We start from the raw sequence: 22,951 nt of genomic DNA, 5'->3' as shown, positions 1-22,951 counted from the left end.
ACTAGGAAAAACTATCTTCACTAAGAGATTTACACCTTGGAAAAATAGCCAAAAAAATAAAACTTCCCAAAGTTAACACCAGAAAAGAAGCTGGTAGTTCTCCTAGGAGATGGGACAGCAGCTCCACTGACTAAATATGGATCTGTCTGCCACAGGCTGAGGGACTCACAACCACTTTAGGATCCCAAAATTACAGATTTGTTTAGTAGACTAGTATATAGTAATTATATTATACAACAATTTTAACTGTTGTGTGATGTAATTGTTTTGTAATAGTGTGTTGTATCGCGATCAGTACAGTGTAGTTAGTATATATGTGACACATAGGACATGTAGGCTATATGACTTTCTGTAAACCGCTTTGAGAGAGAGAGGGTCTGATTACCTCCGCTGTCTGAAAACTCCTGTTTTCTGAACGATAGTTGACATATTGACGTACTATGTGAAGGCATTTCATCATCTGCTGTCTTAGTGTGTAATCCCCTGGGTCTTCTTGCTGATAACAACTGTTTTCGTCTTCTCTGAGGTGATTTTCGACCGTTTTCGACGCATTTCTTTCGACATTCTGAACTACCGCGGAAATGCCAGAGCGCGTCACGTGACCATTCTGAACGAATCACATTGTTAGAAATTGGCATCAGCCAATGAGATTGCGCATTTTGAGTTAAATCCCCCCTTTTACTTTCACGATTGGTTGCCGATGAAAAGGAAATGACCATCTTTGGATCCGACAGCAGGCGGAGCAGCGGGATGATTTAGAACGCCAACTTTTGTTGACTTTAGGAGAAATCTACCGACGCAAACAGACAAACTGTAGTAAAATAAAGACCTAAATGTGTATTTTGGACTTTTTTTCACCACAAGTCTGAAAGAAGACATGTTATTGAACACAAATAGCCAAAAATTTCAAAATTGACCAGTGAAGAAAAAAAACGATGTTTTTGCCTGCCGTGTCTCGCCTTAAAACAGGAGTCTTCCTGCAGATTGAAGTGATTTATGGACAGACTGTATGTAGAGACATGAGTTGTGTAGAGAAGATCAAACCGAGCAGAGTGGTGCATGAACAAGTCACTTCCTGTGTGTCTAAATTAATAAATAGAGAGATGAAGCCCTTCCCCTTCCCCTTCCGGTGGACCAGCATAGGACCTTATTTCGGAAAAGATATGTACGGTAGGGAACGGGGAGAGACAAATCATTTTTTGATCCGTTTTGAATTGAGCCATGGATTACTACACGTGATGTTCGTCAATTTAAAAGATCATTTTGCAAGTCAAGAAAGTTGCAGGGTGATGCGTACGGGCCGAGGTGCTTGCCGCAACACTTTCGTGCCAATAATGACGTTAAATCATACCCTCTTGTGTTATATTGCTTAAGTCTGTCAGGGAGAGGGTCAAGACAAACTGATTAAAACAACATTGTGATTACTCTCCAGTACTTCTGCTTGGTGCCAGTTGCAGTATTGACCTGCGATATGTACTGAATACTGTCATGATCTCCCAGTGAAATATTTGTTTATGTGAAGTGAGAGATGTGCATATATGTCCTAAAGTTGAAAGAACATTTTGGAACTACAGCAAGAGAGTAAAATGTAGAATGAGTTTTTGTTGTTGTTGTAGTGAGTTGATACTGGGGATGAAATGTTTGCGAGCAGGGCGGAGAGAGTCTGTGACTCATGAGTCAAGAATGATTGATGAACCACAGAGTGGAAACCTGAAGCTGTAACAGAGAAAACAGGCTGTATGTGCAGGGAGAACCACTGCCTTCTAACTAGAACATAAATACCGTTTGTTTCTGTCTTGTTTCTTCTTTAGAAGTAGGTCAGCTGGGGGATGGGGGGGGGGTATATATCAGCTGTCAGGCAACCCTCCTCTGGTTTCAGACTTTCAGAGGGCACTCAGGGTGGGGGTATAATAGAAAAAGTAGTTAATATATGTTCAATCATGTCTGAAGGCGTAAGTGTTTACAGATGTTCAGAAAAGCCACACTAAAAAGCCTGAGAAACCATGAATGATTCAGAAGTCTCTCCTGGAAGTCCGTTATGGTGTTGTACTCAGTTTACATTAAAAAAAAGTTACATAAGTTGTTACTTTTAAGACTGAAAAAAAGAGAGAAAGGTTCAAAGGGCTCCAGATAACTTTTCCACTGGTAGTGCTGGTGCGACCAACTTTCTCAGTTGGTCGCACCAGCACATGGCCACACCCTTTTTTTGGTACAGCATGGTATTAATCAATGACCCTGCATACTGGTAAATAGTTGTCTTAAAGGGAAATGTCTGTATACTATATCGCCTGGACCCTATTTTCCCATGTTTTAGTGTCTTGAGTGACAATGTTTGAAATTGATCCAGTGTTGAGCGAGAGTGCTGCAGCCGACTGCCGCGAAATGGGCTCATCGGGAGAATTACAACACGTTTATGTACGGCCACTAAAAGTGCTGTTTTTGCCACTGAAGTGCTCAGATTGTTATAAGTTTCTGACTACATTATGGAAATGACCCTACAGAGAAATAAAACATTTTTAACCAAGTCACGCTCACAGAGAAGTCTTGTTCTGAACACTTGTGTGGACTTGTCCACATTGTCGAAATCATCTATATACGTGTATTCAGTCATGACATTGAAGGTATTTTAAATAACCCTTAAGCTACGCTTTCTGTCCTCCCAACAAAATAAACTCTTTTCAGCACCTCTCTCTCCAACTCTCACTCACTGTTGTCTTCTGGCAACAAGTCTTGTTCTTGAGCAAAACTTGGTTAGACACACAATAACAAATAGACCGGTTTTTTGATCGTTTTATTAAAAATCTTCCTCTTTTTCTCTCCTTCTCCTTGTCCTCCTCCTCCTCTTGTCCAGTCATGGGATGTATTTTTCAGGAATGCCAATGCTGGTGCTCCTCCCGGTGCAGCCTACCAGTCTCCTCTGGCTCTATCTGCAGTTCCTCAGCTCTCCTCTCTGGTCGGAGCTCAGCCCAATGTGGAGAAGCTGGTGGAGGATCATCTGGCTGTCCAGTCCCTTATCAGGGCCTACCAGGTACATGTACACGTGTACACACACACACACACGCACAGACACACACACGCATTGATGCACGCACACACGCGCACACACATTCTCACACATTCTCACAGGTGGATTATGACCTCCATGTAACTACTGATAACGCACTGCAGGATGTGAGGCTAGGGTGATATGACACGGTACCAGACTCCAATATGTCTTAAAGGGTCAGTTCACCAAAATCACAGGGTTTGAAACTACAGTGCCCATAATGCTTCGGGGGATGTAAACAGGAAATATAATGTTGCCATGAATTCAATGAGTTAGCCTTGGGCTACAGCTTGAACCCCATGTATGAATTAGTTTTCATTCAGTCAAACTTTCTCCATTTAAAGTCTGCAGAATGATCTATCAGCAGCTCCTGTTTGCAGTTTACCCATCAATGTACAGACAGCTAATCACTGAGTTACTTTTATATTGAATACAACTTAAAAGCATGATGATTCTCAGGCATGTTCTGCTGCCCCTTTTTTTTCTATGAATTCTAAGTGTATTTATGGAAAAAAAATTCTGGATGGTTGGTTTTATTTGTCCAGGTTTTGAGATGTTGTCTAGACTTTGCAATTTGGGTGAACTGGCCTTTTTAATGGGAAATATTGAAGGTCCAAACGGGTGTCTTTTTATGTTTTAAAATCAATTAAGTTAATTTGTGTTGCTGATATGTCTAGTATTTTAGTTTGTTTTAAATTGAAAATGTTGTGTTCAAAATTTATTTTCTGGTGAATTTGTAACACACTGAAAAATGTTTTATTTTCCCAGCATTAACCCCGGATCCATGACTGTATAATGTGATATTTAATGTGTTTTTCCCCCCACAGAACTTCATGTAACATGAAGCTCAGTGAAGCCAACAGATTAATAAAATTGTTTTTTGTTGATGTGGGATCTTTAGGTGATCATTAAATTATTATTATTATTAGAGGTTGTTATATATTCATCATTCTGTTTATATTATACTTGAACACATTTTTAGCGTGTACAAGTTATTTATAAACTTTCATGATTTGTTTAATATAGTATAGTAGTAGTAGGGCTGGGCGATATAGAGAAAAATGGCAATATTGCGACGTTATTGTAGTGTTGAAAATTGGTGCTTTAACAAAATGAAATTTACACAATGAGTGGGTAAAGGCAAATAATAGAACAGCTATAACATTCTGGTATGTTCAGAAAATTACATCACTTTACTCTAACGCAGCCTTTAAAACCAGGAAAAGGCAACACTTACCATATTACCATATCCAAAATCTAAGCCGATATCTAGTCTCCTATCACAATATCGATATAATATCGATATATTGCCCAGCCCTAGGTAGGAATTTTTGAATTTCTCAGCCTGAAAAGAGAAAGTGTTTTCTAAGATTTCTAAGATTCATTTATGATTATTCATTTATTAGTTTGTGTGCAAACTTAAGAGGTCTGCAATTAAGGCATACATTTCTGTATGTGATAAAGCAAAGTTTCCACTGTGCCCTTGAACATGAAATTACAAAAATGAAATCCTAACTCCTCTTTAGTTGTTGTTTGCTGGTTAGAGAAGGTTGAGAAATGGAGGTCTTCACAGGTCTGAAACTATGGTCTGGAAGACTCCCCCCAAACCCCACAACTGCAAACAGGTCAGTCTCATTTCCTCAGGTTCAGGTCTGGTTTATTTAAAGGAAATCTGAGTTTAACCTGCAGGTAAAAGCACAGCCTCAGGTCAGATTAAACTCATGTGAAATCTGATTTAATGAAAAACCTCTAGAAGTGTACACGGCAGCTCTGGATGGACTCCCATAAACAACACCGCAGAACAAACCGCTCAGTATTAGTTTATCTACACTACATTCATATTTTATTATACGAACTTAATCATTTCCACATCGCTAACTTCTCTCACAGCACAGAGGGAAGCTTTAATCAGGAGAAAAAAACTGAATCTTTGAATCATATCACACATATTCTTCCCACGATTAGTTTCGCGTTCATCCGTTTTTCATCCTCATTAGCCGGGATGCTATGGAGCTACAAACTGAGTCGACATTTCTAATAACATAGAAGAAGAAGAAACTGTATTTAATAAGCTTTATACTATTCATAAATACATTTTTCTCACTGGATGATAAATAAATTGTCTTCAAACCTGCATCAGCAAGATGCAGTCGTTGATAGTTGAAAATATAATCAATCAGGCAACAGTCAGACCCTGACCCGGTCCGAAATAGACCCATGGCTAGTTAGATTTTGTCCACATCCGAATGGAGAGAGAAGACCGCCACTCAGAGTCTCTGCAACACACCGGGACCCTCCTGGACCTTATTAGTCTGGATGTACTGTAGCTCTCTGCTATGTCAACCTGTGGAGACCTCCAGTAACCAGGCCTGCCTGTCAGTGGTGTTTGTGTTGTAATAACCAAATGTGTGTGTGTGATGGGTGTGTGTGCAGGTGATGGGGCATCACAATGCCCAGTTGGATCCTCTGGGAATCAGCTGTGTGAATTTTGATGATGCGCCGGTGAATACCGGCTTCCAGGACGTCGGTGAGAACGCCAGAACTGAGAAAACAAACAAACTGCTTCCAGCTTTTGGTGTTAATGTTGCTCTTCCCTCCCACCCCCCACCCCTCTCTCTCTTTCTCTCTCCTCCTTCTTTTATACTCTCACCCTTCTGTCGTCAAAACTTGTACTGTTTTTCTCCTTGTTTTTGTCTCAAATCCTGTTTCGATGTTGATCTCTTTCTATTTCGGCGTTCCTCCTTTTCTATATCTTCTCTTTCTTTGACTTTCAAAATCTTCCACGCCGTCCTGCTTCTCATCCTCTCGTCTCTCTTCCGGTTAATTTGTTGCATGTTGTTTTTTCCTCCTCCTTCATCCTCTCCTCCATTCCTATCCGTCCTGTCCTGTCCTCTTCCTCTTCACTCCTCAACCTACACCCCCTCGTCCTGTCCTGGGTGGGCTCTGGGCTGTTGTCACTCCCTGTAGATTCGAGGGCACCATGTCGCCCAGTTGGACCCCCTCGGCATCATGGACGCCGACCTGGACTCGTGTGTCCCCACTGACATTATCACCTCCTCCGACAAGCTGGGTGAGGAGCTGAACCCTTTGCCGTTTACCGATAGTCGCAGGAAGTCTGTTACTGAGCATATTTCTGCAAGCTGAAACCTTGTTGTACATCAGGAGAATTTCTTGAACCTTCTCATGTACAGTACATGTTTCAAAAACTTTTTCCTGAACCGGAGACTTTCGGAATATTCTTGTGTACGATGAATTTTTCCTGGAACGCTCTCCTAATCCTGTTTTGTTAATGGGAATATTTCATTTCTAGTCTTTTCATACGATAGAAATAATCCTTCTGGAACCATTTCTGAAACCTTCTTGTATACAACAAATGTCTCTAAAACAACAAACTTCCCAAACACCTTCTTGTGTTCTTTGAAATGAACTTTCTTGTGTACATTGAACGTTTCTTAAACTTTCTTTTTTTTTTTTTTTTCTCAAAACTGGAACCATCCTCTTTACTGACAATGTGAAATAGTCCCCTTGAAGGACTTTAAGCTTCACTAAAACGAGAAAGATCCTAATTAGATTAATTGGAGATCTTAATCTTAATACGATTCACTTTAGCAGAAATAGATTTGGCCCTCAGGTGTTGTGGATTTAATCATTTTCCACCTGGTTATAAAGGAACAACAATGACATGTGGGCCAGAATAAAAAGATTAGCTTTTCTTTTGAGCGATAATATATACATATATATAAATTTTTTTTTAAAGCGCAAGATATGTTATTTAAGAATAACCCAACCTCAAGGTAAGATCTGTTTAGTGTCTGTTTTGAGGGTTTCTATTCATAACACATGATCTTATTGTGCAAATGGATTTGGCACATGAGCACTTTGCTGTCAGCAGCATTTTGGATCAGTTGGTGTTGAGCTGTTAGCTTTGTGCTAACTGTGCTAGTTGCTCTGGATTCTGCAGCATCTTTAATCTGATGGTGGAAACCTGCTGCTGCAGTTAGATGTGTGTGTTAGCTCTCCGTTGTTTGGCTTCTGCTCTGACTCGTTAGCTCTCAGCTGCAGCCTCGTTAGCTTGTTGTATCAGCTTGTTTCTGTTGGCTCATGGCTCCTACAGACAATGTCCGTGCCTGAAAAGTGAAGCCAATGCGGAAGTGCCTTAAACCTGCATTCTATCTAATTTCCAGCAGGGGGCGACGCCACTGGCTCCAAAAAAGAAGGCGACGGCCAGAATGCAAACTCTTGGCTTCAAAATGTCTGTCCACAAACAAATGGGTGACAACACCGATGCTACGTCCATTCTTTATATAAAGTCTATGAGAGACACTAAGGTTTTGGACCAGCTCAGCTCTTTTTCATCCCTGTTTTTAAATGGGAATCTTAATACTGATTCTGCTAAATATCAACTTGTATCATGTCTTGCCTACACATGTCAGGCTCAATTTAACTTTCAATTGATTCATTTCTGCTAGAAACCGAGGCGTGTTTGCTTTTTAGGGTGAATTAATGTTGAATGTGGTTGTGTCGGTAGAGAATGAGGTGCTTTTATCTAAGAAAATATTAAGAGCAGAGAAGTGTTTCCTTCTCATGTGACAAGGTGATAAACATTTTTCAGCTGCACTCAATGATGTAAGTCGTTTTCAGACTTTTGTTCAAATCTATTTTAAATTTTTTAGATTTACTGGAGAATTTCACGCCTTTCTAAACATATATGTTAACAAACCAAGGAGGGAACAAATCCCACTTTGTAGAACAGTCTTTGGCTGAACTGATGTGGAAACAGCGATAGGGGTCAGAGGTGTTGTTGTTGTTTAGTCAAAAAAGTTGGTAACTTCTGTCTAGGACTAAGTCAGGAACAAAGAGAGAAGTCTCACTTATCAGTTAACTGCTAACCTGCTAATCCGACTGAGTAGTGATTGTGTTTAACCTCATTGGTTAGTCTGACTTGGTGTTTAGGTTAGTTGTTTTCTGTTTGGAAGGCAGTTTCAGTTGAAACAGACTCTGGTCGAGGTCATTAGGAGTTCATTTTAACGTTTGTCGTGTTGATCAAAGAGAAATGTTGACGTAAGAGTTATTATTTCTGTAAACGTGTTGCTTCAAAGGTGTCAAACACTTTAACACATTTTTGTGGCGGTCAAGGTGACATCCTCGTTCTTAATCCCAGCTAAACTTTATCTTTATTTTTCCAACCGGGGAAACGGGCGTTAATTTGAATGTCTGAAAAAATTGTAGACCAGACTGACTGAATGATTTGTTAACTTATATTTTCCTGTTATCCGATTTTTCTGGACTGTATGATGACAGAAGGAAACTCTTGATTTTTTTATTTGTTTTGTTGTCTTATTAGATGGGATAACTCTGTAGTATCAAAGCTGTGACCTGGTCTGTCTCTTCGTTCTTCCTTCAAGCTCTCTTTGGCTAACTAAGTGCTAATTAGCTTTGTCTAACTCTACTCTGTCTGCTTTTACTGCACTATAACTTGGTACACCATCTGACGTCAGCACTGTTCAGTCCCTCACATTCAAAACACTATTTGCACCTTTTTACACAAAATGATTGAATAGTGCTCAAACTCACACTGTTACAGGGACAGATTGTGAAAAATGTTTTTGAGATCAGACACGCTGGTTTGTGTGCAAAGTGTTTAAAGTTTGTAGTGAAAACTGAGGACGTCAGTGTTGAGTTCACGAATTAGTCGCCTCCTTGCTGCGGTGAAGGTGACCTGTGCAGAATGGCTTCCTGTTTGGGAACCGCCTCAGTGTGGGTTGGTTGTGGTATGGCTTCTGTATCCTCAGCATGGTGTGCATCCCTCATTCTCCACCACTTCACTCTAAAATCACCAAACCTTTGGACCTTTTTTCAAACAAATAAAAAGGTGGTGGAGACATTGAGATGCCGGGGCAGGAGTTGTGTTCTGTTTTAGCTGTAGACGGTTGTGGCGGTGGTGTAAAATAGCCGTGGGTGTCTGGTTTATAAGCAGGTTGTAGGTCACTAACAGTGTCCGGGTATTTCTTCCTTTGCTGCCACCTGCTGGCGACCCTTCCAGACCTGGCTGTGTTCAAGGAGAGGCTGAGAATCCTAACGGTAGGAGGTACGAGAAACCACAAGGCTGGTGTGTCACTGCCCAGTGCTGTGAAGCCAGTAGTTCATCTTTAGTGAAATATTTTAGTGTGCACGTCACATCTACAGGAAGTCAGGACTCTGTTTCTGACATCCTGATTTCTTGTAGAGTTTGCTGCACCAGAAAATGGGAAAGAAAAGCGATATTTAATTTGGTTCACTGTCTTTGCTTTTATCAAACTTGTTTCTACAGGAGTTAATGAATGTAACCTCAAATATCTTTGGACTTTGGGGAACCACAGTTACCACTGCCAAACTACTTTTTCAGAATATTAAAAACTACACTAAACATTAAAATAAGGACATGAAAAATAGACTACACAGACGATTTATGTTGTTTATACAAATGTGTATAAATATTAATTAATATTAAAACAACACAGAATACAGTATACTACACTGTATTTATTTAAAGCTATAGTGTGTAGTTTTTGTCTCCCCCATGAGGAATTCTAAGTAATGACAACAAAACTGTTGGCGCATCCACGTGATACAAGCCTTACGTTATCACGCATTACCCCCACCCCTCCTCCACGCAGTTTCTAGTAGCTAAGGAGGACACATTGCTTGATTTCCTGCGCGCAAACGTCGCCAGACGACACTAGTTTCTGAACATAGTCATACTGAGAAATACAGAGAGAGTTGTGTGGAGCTGATAGTCTGAATTAGCTTTGTAACGGACGTTCATTAATATAAAAAAGTTACGCAGTAAAGCTTTAATATGGATCAGTGACATCATGGGCGATATCATATCATGGCCCTATATCATCAATATCACTTCCGATACCAATCAGTGCATCCCTAAATTGAACATGTGCTGGTAAATGGAAATGTCTCTGCAGCAGGAATATAAGAACTGATGTATTGATAACTAACCTGAACAAAGAAAATCTAATTTTATTTTACCGGGAAAGCTTCGACAAGTTTTAAAAGTCTCCTAGCTGAGACAGACAGCAAGTTCTAGGCAATCAAGATCACAAAATAATTTCTAATACAACTATATAAAAGATTTCATCCTAAAACAACTGAAATTGCACCTTAAAACAACCCAGGAGCTGATACCTCTGATGTACTCATAACATAATGAGACAAACACATGATGATTCTAAAATACCCCAAAACTTTTTTCTTCAACCAGAGGGAGAGTGCACAAAGTTTTCAATTCAACAGGCTCACTGTTCTTTACTCCTGTGGAAAGATTGTGTTTATTTGATGATATCAGACAGTGAACCACAGTGAAATATCCCTTTAATGCCTCAGTGCACAGGAAACATTCAGAGGAAATTCACACAATTTTCAAAAATATAAACCGTTAAATGTACAACATGAAGAATTTTTGCTGCCTCACTCCCTTCTGAATGTCTCCTGTGTTCGGTTAGTTAGCGTTGTTAGCTTCTAGCTGCTGTTAGCTCCCTGCTCTGTCCAGTAAACAGAACAGTTTTTAGAGACCTCCTGATAGATGAGTTATCTCTCAGAAAAGAGATCACTAGGTGACGTCAGGAAAATATTCTTAAGTGTGGCCACAAAAGGATGAAAGTTTAGGTTCAGGTAAAACATTCTGCACTTAACACTTCTAACATTTTCCAGACCTGAAGGCAAATATATCATAAAGTTATAATACTGAATTCATTATTTCCACTGAATAATATTCACGTTTAGTTTTTTTTTAAATTACACCTGAAACTTTTTACTTTTCTCATCTGACTAAAGCAAACCAACTTCATTTATGTAACACCTTTCAAAACACAATGTTGAAAATACAAAGATGACACAATCTACTGTATGTAATTCCAAGGTGCATACACCACAAAATGTTATAAAAGGAAGAATAAGCCTAAAATAACAAGTTGTTATGACTAAAGCTGCAACGATTAATCAATTAGTTGTCAACTATTAAGTTAATCGCCAACTATTTAGATAATCGATTTAAGTCATTTTCAAAGAAAGAAAAGTCGAAATTCTTTGACTCCAGCTTCTTAAATGTGAATATTTTCTAGTTTCTTGACTCCTATGAATTTAAACTAAATATCTTTGAGTTATGGACAAAACAAGTAAAGACATTTGAAGACTTCATGTTGGACTTCGGAAAACCCTGACATTTTTTACTTTTTTTACATTTTTAAGAGCAAACAACTAATTGATTAATCAGCAATGCAAATAATGGTTATTTGCAGCCCTAGTTATGGCGATGCTTGACTGAAATATCTCTGTCCTTGACATCAGGAGGAGAATTGAATTAATGAGCAGCAACTCTTCAGTTACTTTAAAACGCATTTTAGTCAGTTTGTGGCCATAAGTTAGAAAATAATTTTCTCCACGTCACGTTGTAAGGTTGACCTGCAACACTGACTGAAATGTTCCTCTTAGTGTTGAACTTCCCACAGGTGTATTTTATTCTGAAAAGTTTCAGTGCTTATTTATAGTTTAAAACATTTGTGATAAATAAAGTGAAAGAAAATGTTACTGCCAAAATACAAAAATATTTCATTAAGAATATTTGCTGTTTCTGTATTTTGTCTGGAATACTGTTAGGGGAAAAAACCCTCTCTAATCACAATTTGGTTTGGGTGAAAAACAATATAAAATGAATTAAAAACAAGTGGAAAATGTTCAGCCTGTGTTATTTAGCAGTGTTAGTTTGTATGATGTTTCAGAGCAGAACTGTTCTTAGCTGGTGCTCTGTGTGTTTCTGGATTTCTTTCTCTACTTCAATCTCTTTCAGCTCTGTTTTCTGTTTTGCTCCCATATATCGGGCTTTTCTGCAGTTTAAGCCTCAGTGTGTTTTATAAACTAGGGAGATATCAGCAGTTACTAACATAACTGTAGTTCTAACATAGTGTGATGATCTATACATCATCTGTGGCAGCCTCCAGATAACTGACAGTGTATCAATCAGACTTTACTCCTACAGAAGATGTTGTTGTTTTCAGCTCAGGACTGAACTCATTGCCAGCTCATGTCAGCATCAATATTTAAGAACGATTATTAAAGCAGTTGGACTTTTTTTGGCATGCCAGCAGTAGAAATGTGGCGCAGAGCTCTGCAGCTGTGAATCTGTCCTCATGTGAAACTGCAGTAAATTATGTGTTGTGCTGCAGACGGATGGGTAAACATCAGAAACCTGTCAGGTTGTGATGGGGAGCTGTTTGTGAAAACGTGTTTTAGCAGAGAAGAAGAGTGTTGTACTGTATTATATTTCCTCTCCTCCCTGACTGCCTCCACCCCTAGCTGGAGGAGGCAAGGAAAGGTAGTGAGGAAAGTGAATGAGAGGCTGAGCAGTGACCCCTCTCCCTGCTGTCTTCAGAGAGACTCTGCTGCTTGATTTGCCAGCTTGGCTGTCAGTCGTGTGATTGGTTTGTGACTGTAGTGCTTCTGAGTTCTATAACCTGTGTCGGCTCACTGATTGGCTCAGTGAGCTGTTAGTCTGCCCAGTTCAGCCCTCTGTTTGGCAGTTTTGAGTTAGAAAACGTTAAAGGCGGTCTCGAGGGATTTAATGATCATTTACAGTCCACGGAGGGATTTTAACCAGGGACTATTCCCCCAACACACACACACACACACACACACACACACACACACAAACACCTTCTACTTTCTCTCTCCATCTTTCCTCTCTCCTCCATAACACATTCTCTACTAACTGTCCCATCATCAGTTTGAAGTTACAAAATAACCCATAACCCCAACCCCAGCACGTTACTCATCTTCATCATGCTGTCATGAACATGATTATTATTCTATTAATTTCAGTACTTTCAAAAACTATAAGGCTCTACAAATGGCATTTTAACCTGTTAGACCATAACGATTTTTGAGGCAGATATTAGTTTAAAAATAATACATATTATTTCATACCACACTAAAAAAGGGAAACTTTAAATTAGGTTATTAAATACATTATACAGTAAAAAAAGATCTTGTCAGAGCTCTCGGCAGGACAAACGCTAAATATCCTTTAATATGTCTTTGAAATTTTTCTTGTCTTGTTAATTATACAACCATTATTTAGGTATGCCCCTACAACTTATCTGATTACCCAGAATTGTCCCCACCACTAATTTGATATTAATTGCATATGCGCCCAGTTATTGTGACTTGTAAAAAGTTTGGACTGCAGTGTGGGGTCTTTCCTCTGAGCGGTAGCTCTGTGTTGCTGTGTGTGCTTCCCACTGAAAAGCTTGGGGAATTGGCTGGGAACTACACTTAATAATCGGAGGTGGTGAAATTAACATTTAACGGTGAGATTTAGGTCTGTTTTCTGTTAGTTTCGGTTTTCCACTTCCGATTCAGCCGCTTCTCTAAACTTAGTCTCGTCAGAGAGTCCCAAACAGGGTCCTGTGTCTGTCAGATGGTCTGAAGGAGACACTAATGTCAGCAGAGCAATAACATAAAGCACAGCAGACTATAGGACAGGGGGGTTTTATTTTTTATTTTTTTTTAGATGACTTTATTCTCATTAAATTACCGTTTTATTCCTGACTTCTTAGAGAACACAAATATTGTTATAAATATGTATATGTAAAACAATAATTAAAAAGCCGGAGCTATTACACTCCAGGAGTTTATACATTAAATAATTAACATGAACAGGTGTCACATGCACGTTAAAGATGTTACTTCCCCAAACAAAAGAAGCAAAAGAGGAGGGAAGAGTAAATCATGCCTTACAAATACGAATTCAGCAGAATGCAGGAAATTAAGTGTTTGATGCTCGACATTTCCTGGTGTAGGAGGACCCACAGATCCCCCAAACATAAAAGTTAAAAGGTTGTTCCTCCCTGGTCCCCAAACCACATCCACATTTGGTTCTTTAGAGAGTATTTGTAGCAGCATATGTGTGTGTTCATGGTGATGAAGGAAGATGTCACCCAGTACAACAGTGTGGCTCACTGATGTGTTTTTTATGGCACAGAGGAAGAAGATCCATCCGGCTGTGACACACACACACATTACTTGTTAGTAGATACATTCACTGCTGGTTTGAGTCTGAACATGAAGAAGAAATGTACAGAAATATCAGCGTACTGACCCTGAGCTCTGTCATGTCTGGTTTGATGTGTGAAGCTGCCGATTGCCGTAAATTAATGATGCTAACGATGTCTCCCTTTTTATTTTTTAATTGTATTAAACCACACAACTGTTCACTCAACTCACCCGGTCCTGCTCGTTGTAAAACCACTCAAACTTCTATTTCTGCTGCTCTGTCCTCTTCTTTCTTCTCTGCAAGTTTGTCTGTCTGTGGTTTGGAACAATATCTGGCTGTTGCTGCCTATTCTCCATATTGTGTTAATAATGCATATTCATTCATTACTAGCTCAAATATGCATGTTTTCTTTTGCCGTGGCATGTTGGTGTGTCTGTCCATCTTTTTGGTGTCCCCTCTGTCCGTCCTGCAACCTTTTCTCACCTCCTTCCCTGTTTTTTCCCCCCTCCTCCCTCCCCTTCTGTCCTGTGGTGCATCATGGGACATGTAGGCTTCTATGGTCTGGATGAGTCCGACCTGGACAAGGTGTTCCGGCTGCCCACCACCACCTTCATCGGAGGCTCAGAGAGCGCCCTGCCACTGAAGGAGATCATCCGCCGACTGGAGGTAAACACAGACACACAGGTCCATTTAAACCAGCTGTGAATATCACTGGAGGTTTTTGTAACATCTAACTCGAGTCAGAGTCTGAACGTTTGTGTAGAAGATGCTACCTGTACAGGTGTTACTCCTCTCTCTCTGTTGGTCAGATGGCGTACTGTCAGCACATCGGTGTAGAGTTCATGTTCATCAACGACCTGGAGCAGTGTCAGTGGATCAGACAGAAGTTCGAGACTCCGGGAGTGATGCAGTTCACTCTGGAGGAGAAGAGGACACTGCTGGCCCGCATGGTCCGCTCCACCAGGTAAACACCACAACACACCTCCATCTACCTCCATTTAGGGATGTCCCAGAAATTTCAAAGTCAATACCAATAACTGTGAAATTCCACGATTCTCGAAACCCAATTCGATACCGCCGTAAAAAAACAAAACAATCCCATGTACCATGTCCTTTATAATGTGTGTTTCAAGATAAGGATAACACTTTTTTTAGTGTCAGATTTTTTTTTTCAAGCTTTTATTTTTCAGTTTCAACTTTCTGTCACTAGCTATGTTTCCATCGACCCGTTTTTATCCGAATTAAGTGATATCGAATGAAAAATGCCTTATGGAAACAGTAAAATCCGACTGAATTTCATCAATATCGACTCAAATGAAATACGTTCGGTCTCATCGGATTTTCTCTTGATCGATATACGGCTTATGCGATAAACGCTGATGGAAACGTTATTTGCCGAATAAATAATGAATTGTGATTAAGTTTTAGGTAATTTTATGGTTGCAAACCGCAATAAAACGAAGAAGAAGTTTCAGTTCATTTCCGCCCAGTATTTCCGCTCTGTTTGCAAAACAAAAACAGATGTAAGTGGACAAACGAGGAGACGAGATACTTTTTTAATTTAATCTACCAGAAAAATATAACAGCTATTTTAGATAGCAAAAATCTAAGAAACGCCATCATTTATCAGGAGCTCGCGAAGGAAATGACCAACAGTTACGACAGGGACATTAAACGCTTAACTTGAAAAAGCTTAACGTGGTTTAATGTATCTAAACAACGATGATCATCACCAGATTTGTCATGGTTATATCTTGTCATGAACACTTAAGCCTGTCAAAAAAACTAAATCGAAATCCAACGATTATAGAAGTTATCTCATGTTAATATTTTCTTCATCAGTGGCCGTATTAATATTATTAATATGGCGAAAATAACGTGGTTTAATGTACCTAAACAATGATCAATCATCACCAAATTTCTCTCTCATATTACCCATCATAACCACGGAAAACTGTCAAATAATCTAACCCAAAGTCCAATTATTATGGACGTTATCTGACATAAAGAGTTTCTGCTTCAGGGCAGCGGAGCGGCTGGGGGTTGACTCTCCACGGTTCTCATTGGCTTTATAAGTCCTAATGTGAAAAAGCTTAACATGGTTTAATGTACCTAAACAACGATCAATCATCACCAAAAAATCCTCTTCTATATTGCTCATTATAACCAATTAAAACGGTCAAATCTAACCCAATGTCCAAATATTATGGACGTTATCTGACACATTAACGTGAGATAACTTATAATCGTTGGATTTCGATTTTGTTTTTTTGACAGGCTTAAGTGTTCATGACAAGATATGACCATGATACATCTGGTGATGATTGATCGTTGTAGATATTAAACCATGTTAAGCTTTTTCACATTAAGCGTTTTAGAATGTCCCTTACGACAAGCCGTGGGACGTCCTGCGGAGTAAATGGAAGGCGCTCAAACAGCGATACACGGCTCAAAAAAGAGAGTTGTCTTGCAGCGGTGCCGGAGGGAAAATATAAGGCAAGTTCCACCTTTTTGATGAGCTGGATCATATCCTCAGCCAAAGGTCCATCGTAGCTTAGCTTGGCTTCTAATATTAACAACAACTACTTTTGTCTAGCAAAACTTTGTTCGCAAAAGTTCGCTTGAATCTTGTGCGATTCAGTTCAAAAATGAATGGAAACACCATAAAATGTCTCAAATCAATTCGATATACCGATTTAATTGCAAAACAGCATGTGACGTCATTACGCACAGGTTTTTATTCGCTTTAAAGCTGTTGGATGGAAACACACTTTCACCAGCTTTATTCGCATGAGTTTTTTTACCGAACTTCAGATAATTCGATTGACAAGTGGATGGAAACTTAGCTACTATTAGGAAGGAGGGTGTGATTAAAGTGCTGACACATCAGGAGTTTTTTTGGGTCACCTCACGTCTCCTGTGTCTTGGCCAAAAAGTTGCACTTGAACACACCGCAAAGACTAAAATCGCTAACTTGCACGTATCAGCAGTAGGCTAGAACACTTGTAGGCGTATCTGCTGCCCCCTTCAGGTCCGGAAGAAATGAATCTCCCGGTATCTTGTGGTACTTTAGAAAAATGAGTACCGTCATGTTTTCAGAATTTTGGCATTGACTTGATACTAAAGTATCGGTTTTCGTGACATCTGTTATCTGTTGTAATATGTTAATCTGTGTGTGTATGTGTGTTTCTTTGCGTGTGTGCGCAGGTTTGAGGAGTTCCTGCAGAAGAAGTGGTCTGCAGAGAAACGTTTTGGTCTGGAGGGCTGCGAGTCTCTGATCCCGGCTCTGAAAACCATCATCGATAAATCCTCTGAGAACGGGGTGGAAAACGTCATCATGGGCATGCCTCACAGGTATCGCACACTTATATACTGTATTTACAGTGTTTATATGCACACACTTTACACCCTCCCTGTCTTGTTGTTGGTACACTCACCACTCTCTTCTTTCAGGGGCCGTCTTAATGTTTTGGCTAACGTGATCCGTAAAGAGTTGGAACAGATTTTCTGTCAGTTTGACTCCAAACTGGAAGCTGCTGATGAGGTAATTTACTGCTTTAGTACCATTACTGTTGTTATAATGCTGCTGTTATTACAAGTTACTGCATACAGTAAATACCGTTTATAGAGAGAACTGGACCTTCAGGCAGGTAAACTGGGGTATAAGCACCCAGGGCACTCTGACTGGGGACAACCAGATAACCAGACTGGACTGTTCATTTAATACCTCAGAAATCAAATTAATGATCACATTTATGCAAATTATATAAAAATCTGATATATTCTAGTATCCAATCTAGTATTGCCATGCATTAGTCCTGCTTAATGTTAACATTATACCCAGTTGTATATAGTTGTATACAGTACAGGCCAAAAGTTTGGACACACCTTCTCATTCAATGCATTTCCTTTATTTTCATGACTATTTACATTGTAGATTCTCACTGAAGGCATCAAAACTATGAATGAACACATATGGAATTATGTACTTAACAAAAAAGTGTGCAAATAACTGGAAACATGTCTTATATTTTAGATTCTTCAAAGTAGCCACCCTTTGCTTTTTTTGATTACTCTGCAAACCCTTGGTGTTCTCTCAATGAGCTTCATGAGGTAGTCACCTGAAATGGTTTTCACTTCACAGGTGTGCCTTGTCAGGGTTAATTAGGTTAATTCACACTTTTTTTTGTAAAGTACATAATTCCATATGTGTTCATTCATGGTTTTGATGCCTTCAGTGGGAATCTACAATGTAAATAGTCATGAAAATAAATAAAAAAATGCATTGAATGAGAAGGTGTGTCCAAACTTTTGGCCTGTAATGTATGTATATAGTTTTGTCATATTGCCTGACCCTGTGTTCTACCACTACCAAAAACGATTTAACGTTTATGTTATCTATTTATCAAAAGTAAATACTTTTGACTTGTATATTATTATTAGATTTGACTCTGAACTATCTCTCATATCAACATCAAACATTCTCCTTTAGTTTAACTGCCCTCCAAGTATTTTCCAGTGTTACCACTATATGGGTGCACAACGTCACATACAGACTGTATATCATAGCTTTGCCTTATATTTATCTTGCAGTATGTGTTGTTGAAACTGTATATGGAAAGATTAAGGGGCATTATGGTCTTGTATCTGTGCTTGAGCCGGTCATAGTCCCAGCATTGTTGTTGGGAATCAAAACCAGCACTAATGCACTTCAGAGGACGTTTGCATAAAGGTGAAACTTTCTTAACTTCCTATATTCACTGATTTGGATTGCTGTTTAATAGTATTTTAATGACCAATTATAGTATTAAGTGTTTGATGCACTGCTCCAAACTAACTGACATACAGGAAACCTGAGACCAGGTAATGTTTTTCTAGTGAAGGACGTTATTGTTCCTCTACAGTCTAGTGACATCTGCTGTGTTTCTCCTCCTCAGGGCTCTGGAGATGTGAAGTACCATCTGGGAATGTACCATCGTCGTATCAACCGTGTGACAGACAGGAACATCACCTTGTCTCTGATGGCGAACCCGTCTCACCTTGAAGCCGTGGACCCCGTGGTGCAGGGAAAGACCAAGGCAGAGCAGTTCTACTGTGGAGACAACGACGGCAACCGGGTGAGACTGAGACACAGCAGCAAAACAATCACACAGCAGCGTTTTTTTTTTTTTTTTTTACTCCTGCAGTGTGTCAACCAATAACACATATTTATACATCCTGTCTGTGTGTCTGCTGAATCTTTATGTGCTAGCAACTATCGGAGGCTAACAGTTAGCCACTTGAGCCGGAGATACACTTGCTGATTAACCATGCGTTCGCATAGACAACTGCAGTGTTTCCTCTAGAATTTTTATCAGCCGCTGTGTGGTGATAAAAATGCTGAGTGAACATTACTAGCTACGTTTTTCATGTTGGTTTTGAGCAGTATGCACCTCCACTAACCTGGAAAACGGTTTTAAAAAAGGTAACGTTAATACAGCGAATATAGCGTCTCCTGCAGCGGGCAGTCAAAGGCAGAGGGAACGTAAACTGCAGCGTTGGCTAACGTTAGCTTCTTGTCTCATCTGGGGTCTGATAAACAGTAAATTCATCAAATTCAGTGATTTCATGTCGCGGCTGTTGCCTAAGATTGAATGTCAAGTGTACTCGCCTTGTTGATTATTTGGTTGCCATGATTTCGCGAGTGATGACGTCTTGTCACTGTTCTAGTTGCTCACCACCCTAAAGGGGAGAGAGAGCGGATGACAGTTCGCTTGATTTCAGTAGAGCACACGGCTCTGCAGAGTCGTGTAATTACGACTTTATGACTTTTCATAAACAGCTGAAGGAGCGGCGGTGTCAGCAGTATCAAAAGATTGTTCTGTTTCTTATCATTTTTACATCAGTGGTGGAGATTTAATTTGATAAGAAGATCATTCTGAAAGTATTTGGCCTCGAGTGCACTCTCAAAAAATTGGTGCCCAGATCTTTGAGGCTATAAATAAACACAACAGAACCTATTTTTCTGACACAGACTCACCACGGGTCTTGATTACATTGAAATAAGCGCATATATATATATATATCTCTATCATGCAGCAAAACACTGACCAAAGGGTGATATATAAAAGAAAGACATCAACAAAAAACAATGAATGACCGGTCTTACTTCTACACTTAAGCCCTATTCGCACGGGATAAGTATTATCTAGGGACCTCGTGTGAATTATAAATTACCCCCCCACGTCTGAGTTTCATCTGGCGCATTCGAACGGGATAAGCGAAGCCTGTGATTTTACTCGAATTTACTGACATTAAGCAACAGTAGAAACATGGGTGTGGGTAGCTCTGCTACGTGTGTTTGTGTGTGGTAAGATCTCGAGGACACACACGCGCACACACACACACAATCTCAACCGGGTAGTTAGTCATCGTCCGAACTGCGACCTCTCCTTTTTCTTTCTCTCACTTTTTTCTCCGGGTGGTGTCAAGCAGGGTCCGGTTAGATGGATAAAACCAAACATTTCACCAGGTTAAAATCTATTAGCTCAAGCTTTACGCTTGATTTATTTGTAACATTAACCTCTAATTATGAAGTGAGCCCCCTTGCTTGATTGTGCATTATTTTTGATAAGCTATTGCTTGGAGATGTCTTGTTGTTAGATGTATGATACAAACATAAAAATATATTTACGCCGATGCTGCTATACATGTCATCCAGCGCCATCTAATCATTCTTTTGTCTTCGCACTTCTGGTGGTTTTCATCTTTCTCTTTCTGCAAATTGTATATGATGTATAGCGACATGACCCAGCACCCAAAACACTGTCAAAACACTCCAACGCACCCTCCATTCTTCGCCAAAGATGGATAAAAAGGCGCAAAAGAAGGAAATAGGTACCTTGAAAAAACAAAAAAGCCCCGCCAAATCCTGGACAAAGCAGAGATGCCGATTCGCACGGGACTAAGGCTATGTTTACACGGAAACGATCTGAAGAGAAAACGCAAAAGTGCCATTGCGTTCTCACTTTTTATTCTGCGTTTAGACGAGCGTTATGGAGGGGAAATCTGCGTGCAAATGGTGACGCAAAAGTGTGTGAAATTCGATGTAGTATGCACTCCAGGTGACTAGGTGGCACTGCCACACAACACCACCAAGGCACCCGCCTGCGTAGAACCTTCCTTCTACTTCTCTCCTTAGTAGCGCGAAACCAAAACATGCCGGCGAACAACAAAAGCTTCTCTGGAAAGACGAGGAGGTGGAGTTGCATGTTTGTCTGATGATGACCGGCACAATTGACCGTGATAAGCCACACAGCACCCACGGGAGCACTACCAATACCCTGAGCCTCGCGGCCCTTCAGCCGCTGCTTGAGAGCGAGAGGCAGCGGGCAGAGGAGGCTGAAGCAGACCCTCCTCTACCCGCTGACCGCTGACCTCTGCCCGCTGACCGCTGCCACTCCCTCGCTCTCTCTCTCTCTTCATCCGTAACGTTGTCGCCTGCTCTGGCTCAAATGAATAGCCTACATATCGTCATCTAACTATAACAACCTTATCCACATTGTTGAAATCATTTAAATATTCAGCCATTACATTGAAATTCTAACAGGAGCCTATACTTTCTGTAGCCTACTCCGTAACAACGGACGCCTTTTTCTCGTCTCTCTCCACACCTCTGTCTTCAGACTTTTGCGTTTTTACCCTTTAGACGGTAACGCGACGGTGGAGCGTTTTTAAGATTTCCACTCTGGAGGGTGGTTTCACTTTTTTGCGTTTTTAAGCCCCAAAAACGCCGTCGCCGTATAAACGAAAGGCACATCCGATAAAATATTTTTTCGTTTTCACCCGAGAGCGTCATCGTGTAAACAGGGCCTAATATTATCACAGGACCTCGGTTTTCAGCGAAATATGGTAGGTCATTTGCGGGGGAATTATTACTTTACAAATTACAGACATGACCGATTCGCACGGGATTAAGATCACAGACAACCTCCGCAATTATTACAAATGACCGGAGGTCACCAGGTAATACTTATCCCGTGCGAATAGGGCTTTAAACTCCTGGATTCATTTTCTCATCCGAAGCTGAAGCAACACGCAAACTTTGAGTTATTTTGACGCAGCAGCATGCTCTTTGTGTGTTCAGGTGATGTCCATCCTGCTCCACGGAGACGCAGCGTTCGCAGGTCAGGGTATCGTCTACGAAACCTTCCACCTGTCTGACCTGCCGTCATACACCACGCACGGCACCATTCACGTTGTCGCCAACAACCAGGTAACACACACACAAACATAAAACACACACGCACGGTGATAAACCGTTAGATGACTGAGCTGTAACCTCTCGTCTCTAGATCGGCTTCACCACAGATCCTCGCATGGCTCGCTCGTCTCCGTATCCGACCGACGTGGCTCGGGTCGTCAACGCTCCCATCTTCCACGTCAACGCTGATGACCCCGAGGCCGTCATCTACGTCTGTAAGGTGGCTGCTGAGTGGAGGGCCACGTTCCACAAAGACGTGGTGGTCGACCTGGTAAGTTTTCATCCGTCATGTTTTGGTTCAAACTATACAGCGGCGTTTGACTGTAAGAGATTTGCCTTTGTGTGTGTGTGTGTGTGTGTGTGTGTGTGTGTGTGTGTGTGTGTGTGTGTGTGTGTGTGTGTGTGTGTGTTTGTAGGTGTGTTACCGTCGCATGGGTCACAACGAGATGGACGAGCCGATGTTCACTCAGCCGCTGATGTACAAACAGATCAAAAAGCAGAAGCCAGTTCTGCAGAAATATGCCGAGAAACTGATCGCAGAGGGAGCAGTGAGCCGACAGGAGTATGAGGTAACAACGCACGTCTTCTTATTCTTGGGTTAGCTTTTTCCTGAGTTTCCCAG

General features: G+C 40.5%; 1 protein-coding gene across 4 annotated transcripts in view; it reads left to right on the top strand.

Moving 5' to 3' along the window:
• ogdha (oxoglutarate dehydrogenase a) overlaps window positions 1–22,951 on the top strand; it is a 43,594-nt gene that overhangs the window by 13,115 nt on the left and 7,528 nt on the right. For 2 of the 4 annotated variants that reach the window (XM_039803862.1, XM_039803863.1), the window contains exons 3-13: window positions 2,852–3,028; window positions 6,014–6,116; window positions 9,090–9,134; window positions 14,638–14,753; window positions 14,897–15,051; window positions 17,295–17,441; window positions 17,541–17,631; window positions 19,025–19,204; window positions 22,213–22,341; window positions 22,421–22,600; window positions 22,746–22,898. In XM_039803862.1, the coding sequence (XP_039659796.1) occupies window positions 2,852–3,028; window positions 6,014–6,116; window positions 9,090–9,134; window positions 14,638–14,753; window positions 14,897–15,051; window positions 17,295–17,441; window positions 17,541–17,631; window positions 19,025–19,204; window positions 22,213–22,341; window positions 22,421–22,600; window positions 22,746–22,898 (1,476 nt within the window). Of the gene's footprint in view, window positions 1–2,851; window positions 3,029–5,479; window positions 5,574–6,013; window positions 6,117–9,089; window positions 9,135–14,637; window positions 14,754–14,896; window positions 15,052–17,294; window positions 17,442–17,540; window positions 17,632–19,024; window positions 19,205–22,212; window positions 22,342–22,420; window positions 22,601–22,745; window positions 22,899–22,951 lie in introns of all 4 variants that reach the window. The other 2 variants (XM_039803864.1, XM_039803865.1) reach the window with 2 other exon arrangements.

The sequence above is a fragment of the Perca fluviatilis genome, chromosome 6 (genome assembly GCF_010015445.1).
Source record: "Perca fluviatilis chromosome 6, GENO_Pfluv_1.0, whole genome shotgun sequence".
Lineage (NCBI taxonomy): Eukaryota > Metazoa > Chordata > Actinopteri > Perciformes > Percidae > Perca > Perca fluviatilis.
This window is presented reverse-complemented; position numbering and strand designations above follow the sequence as displayed.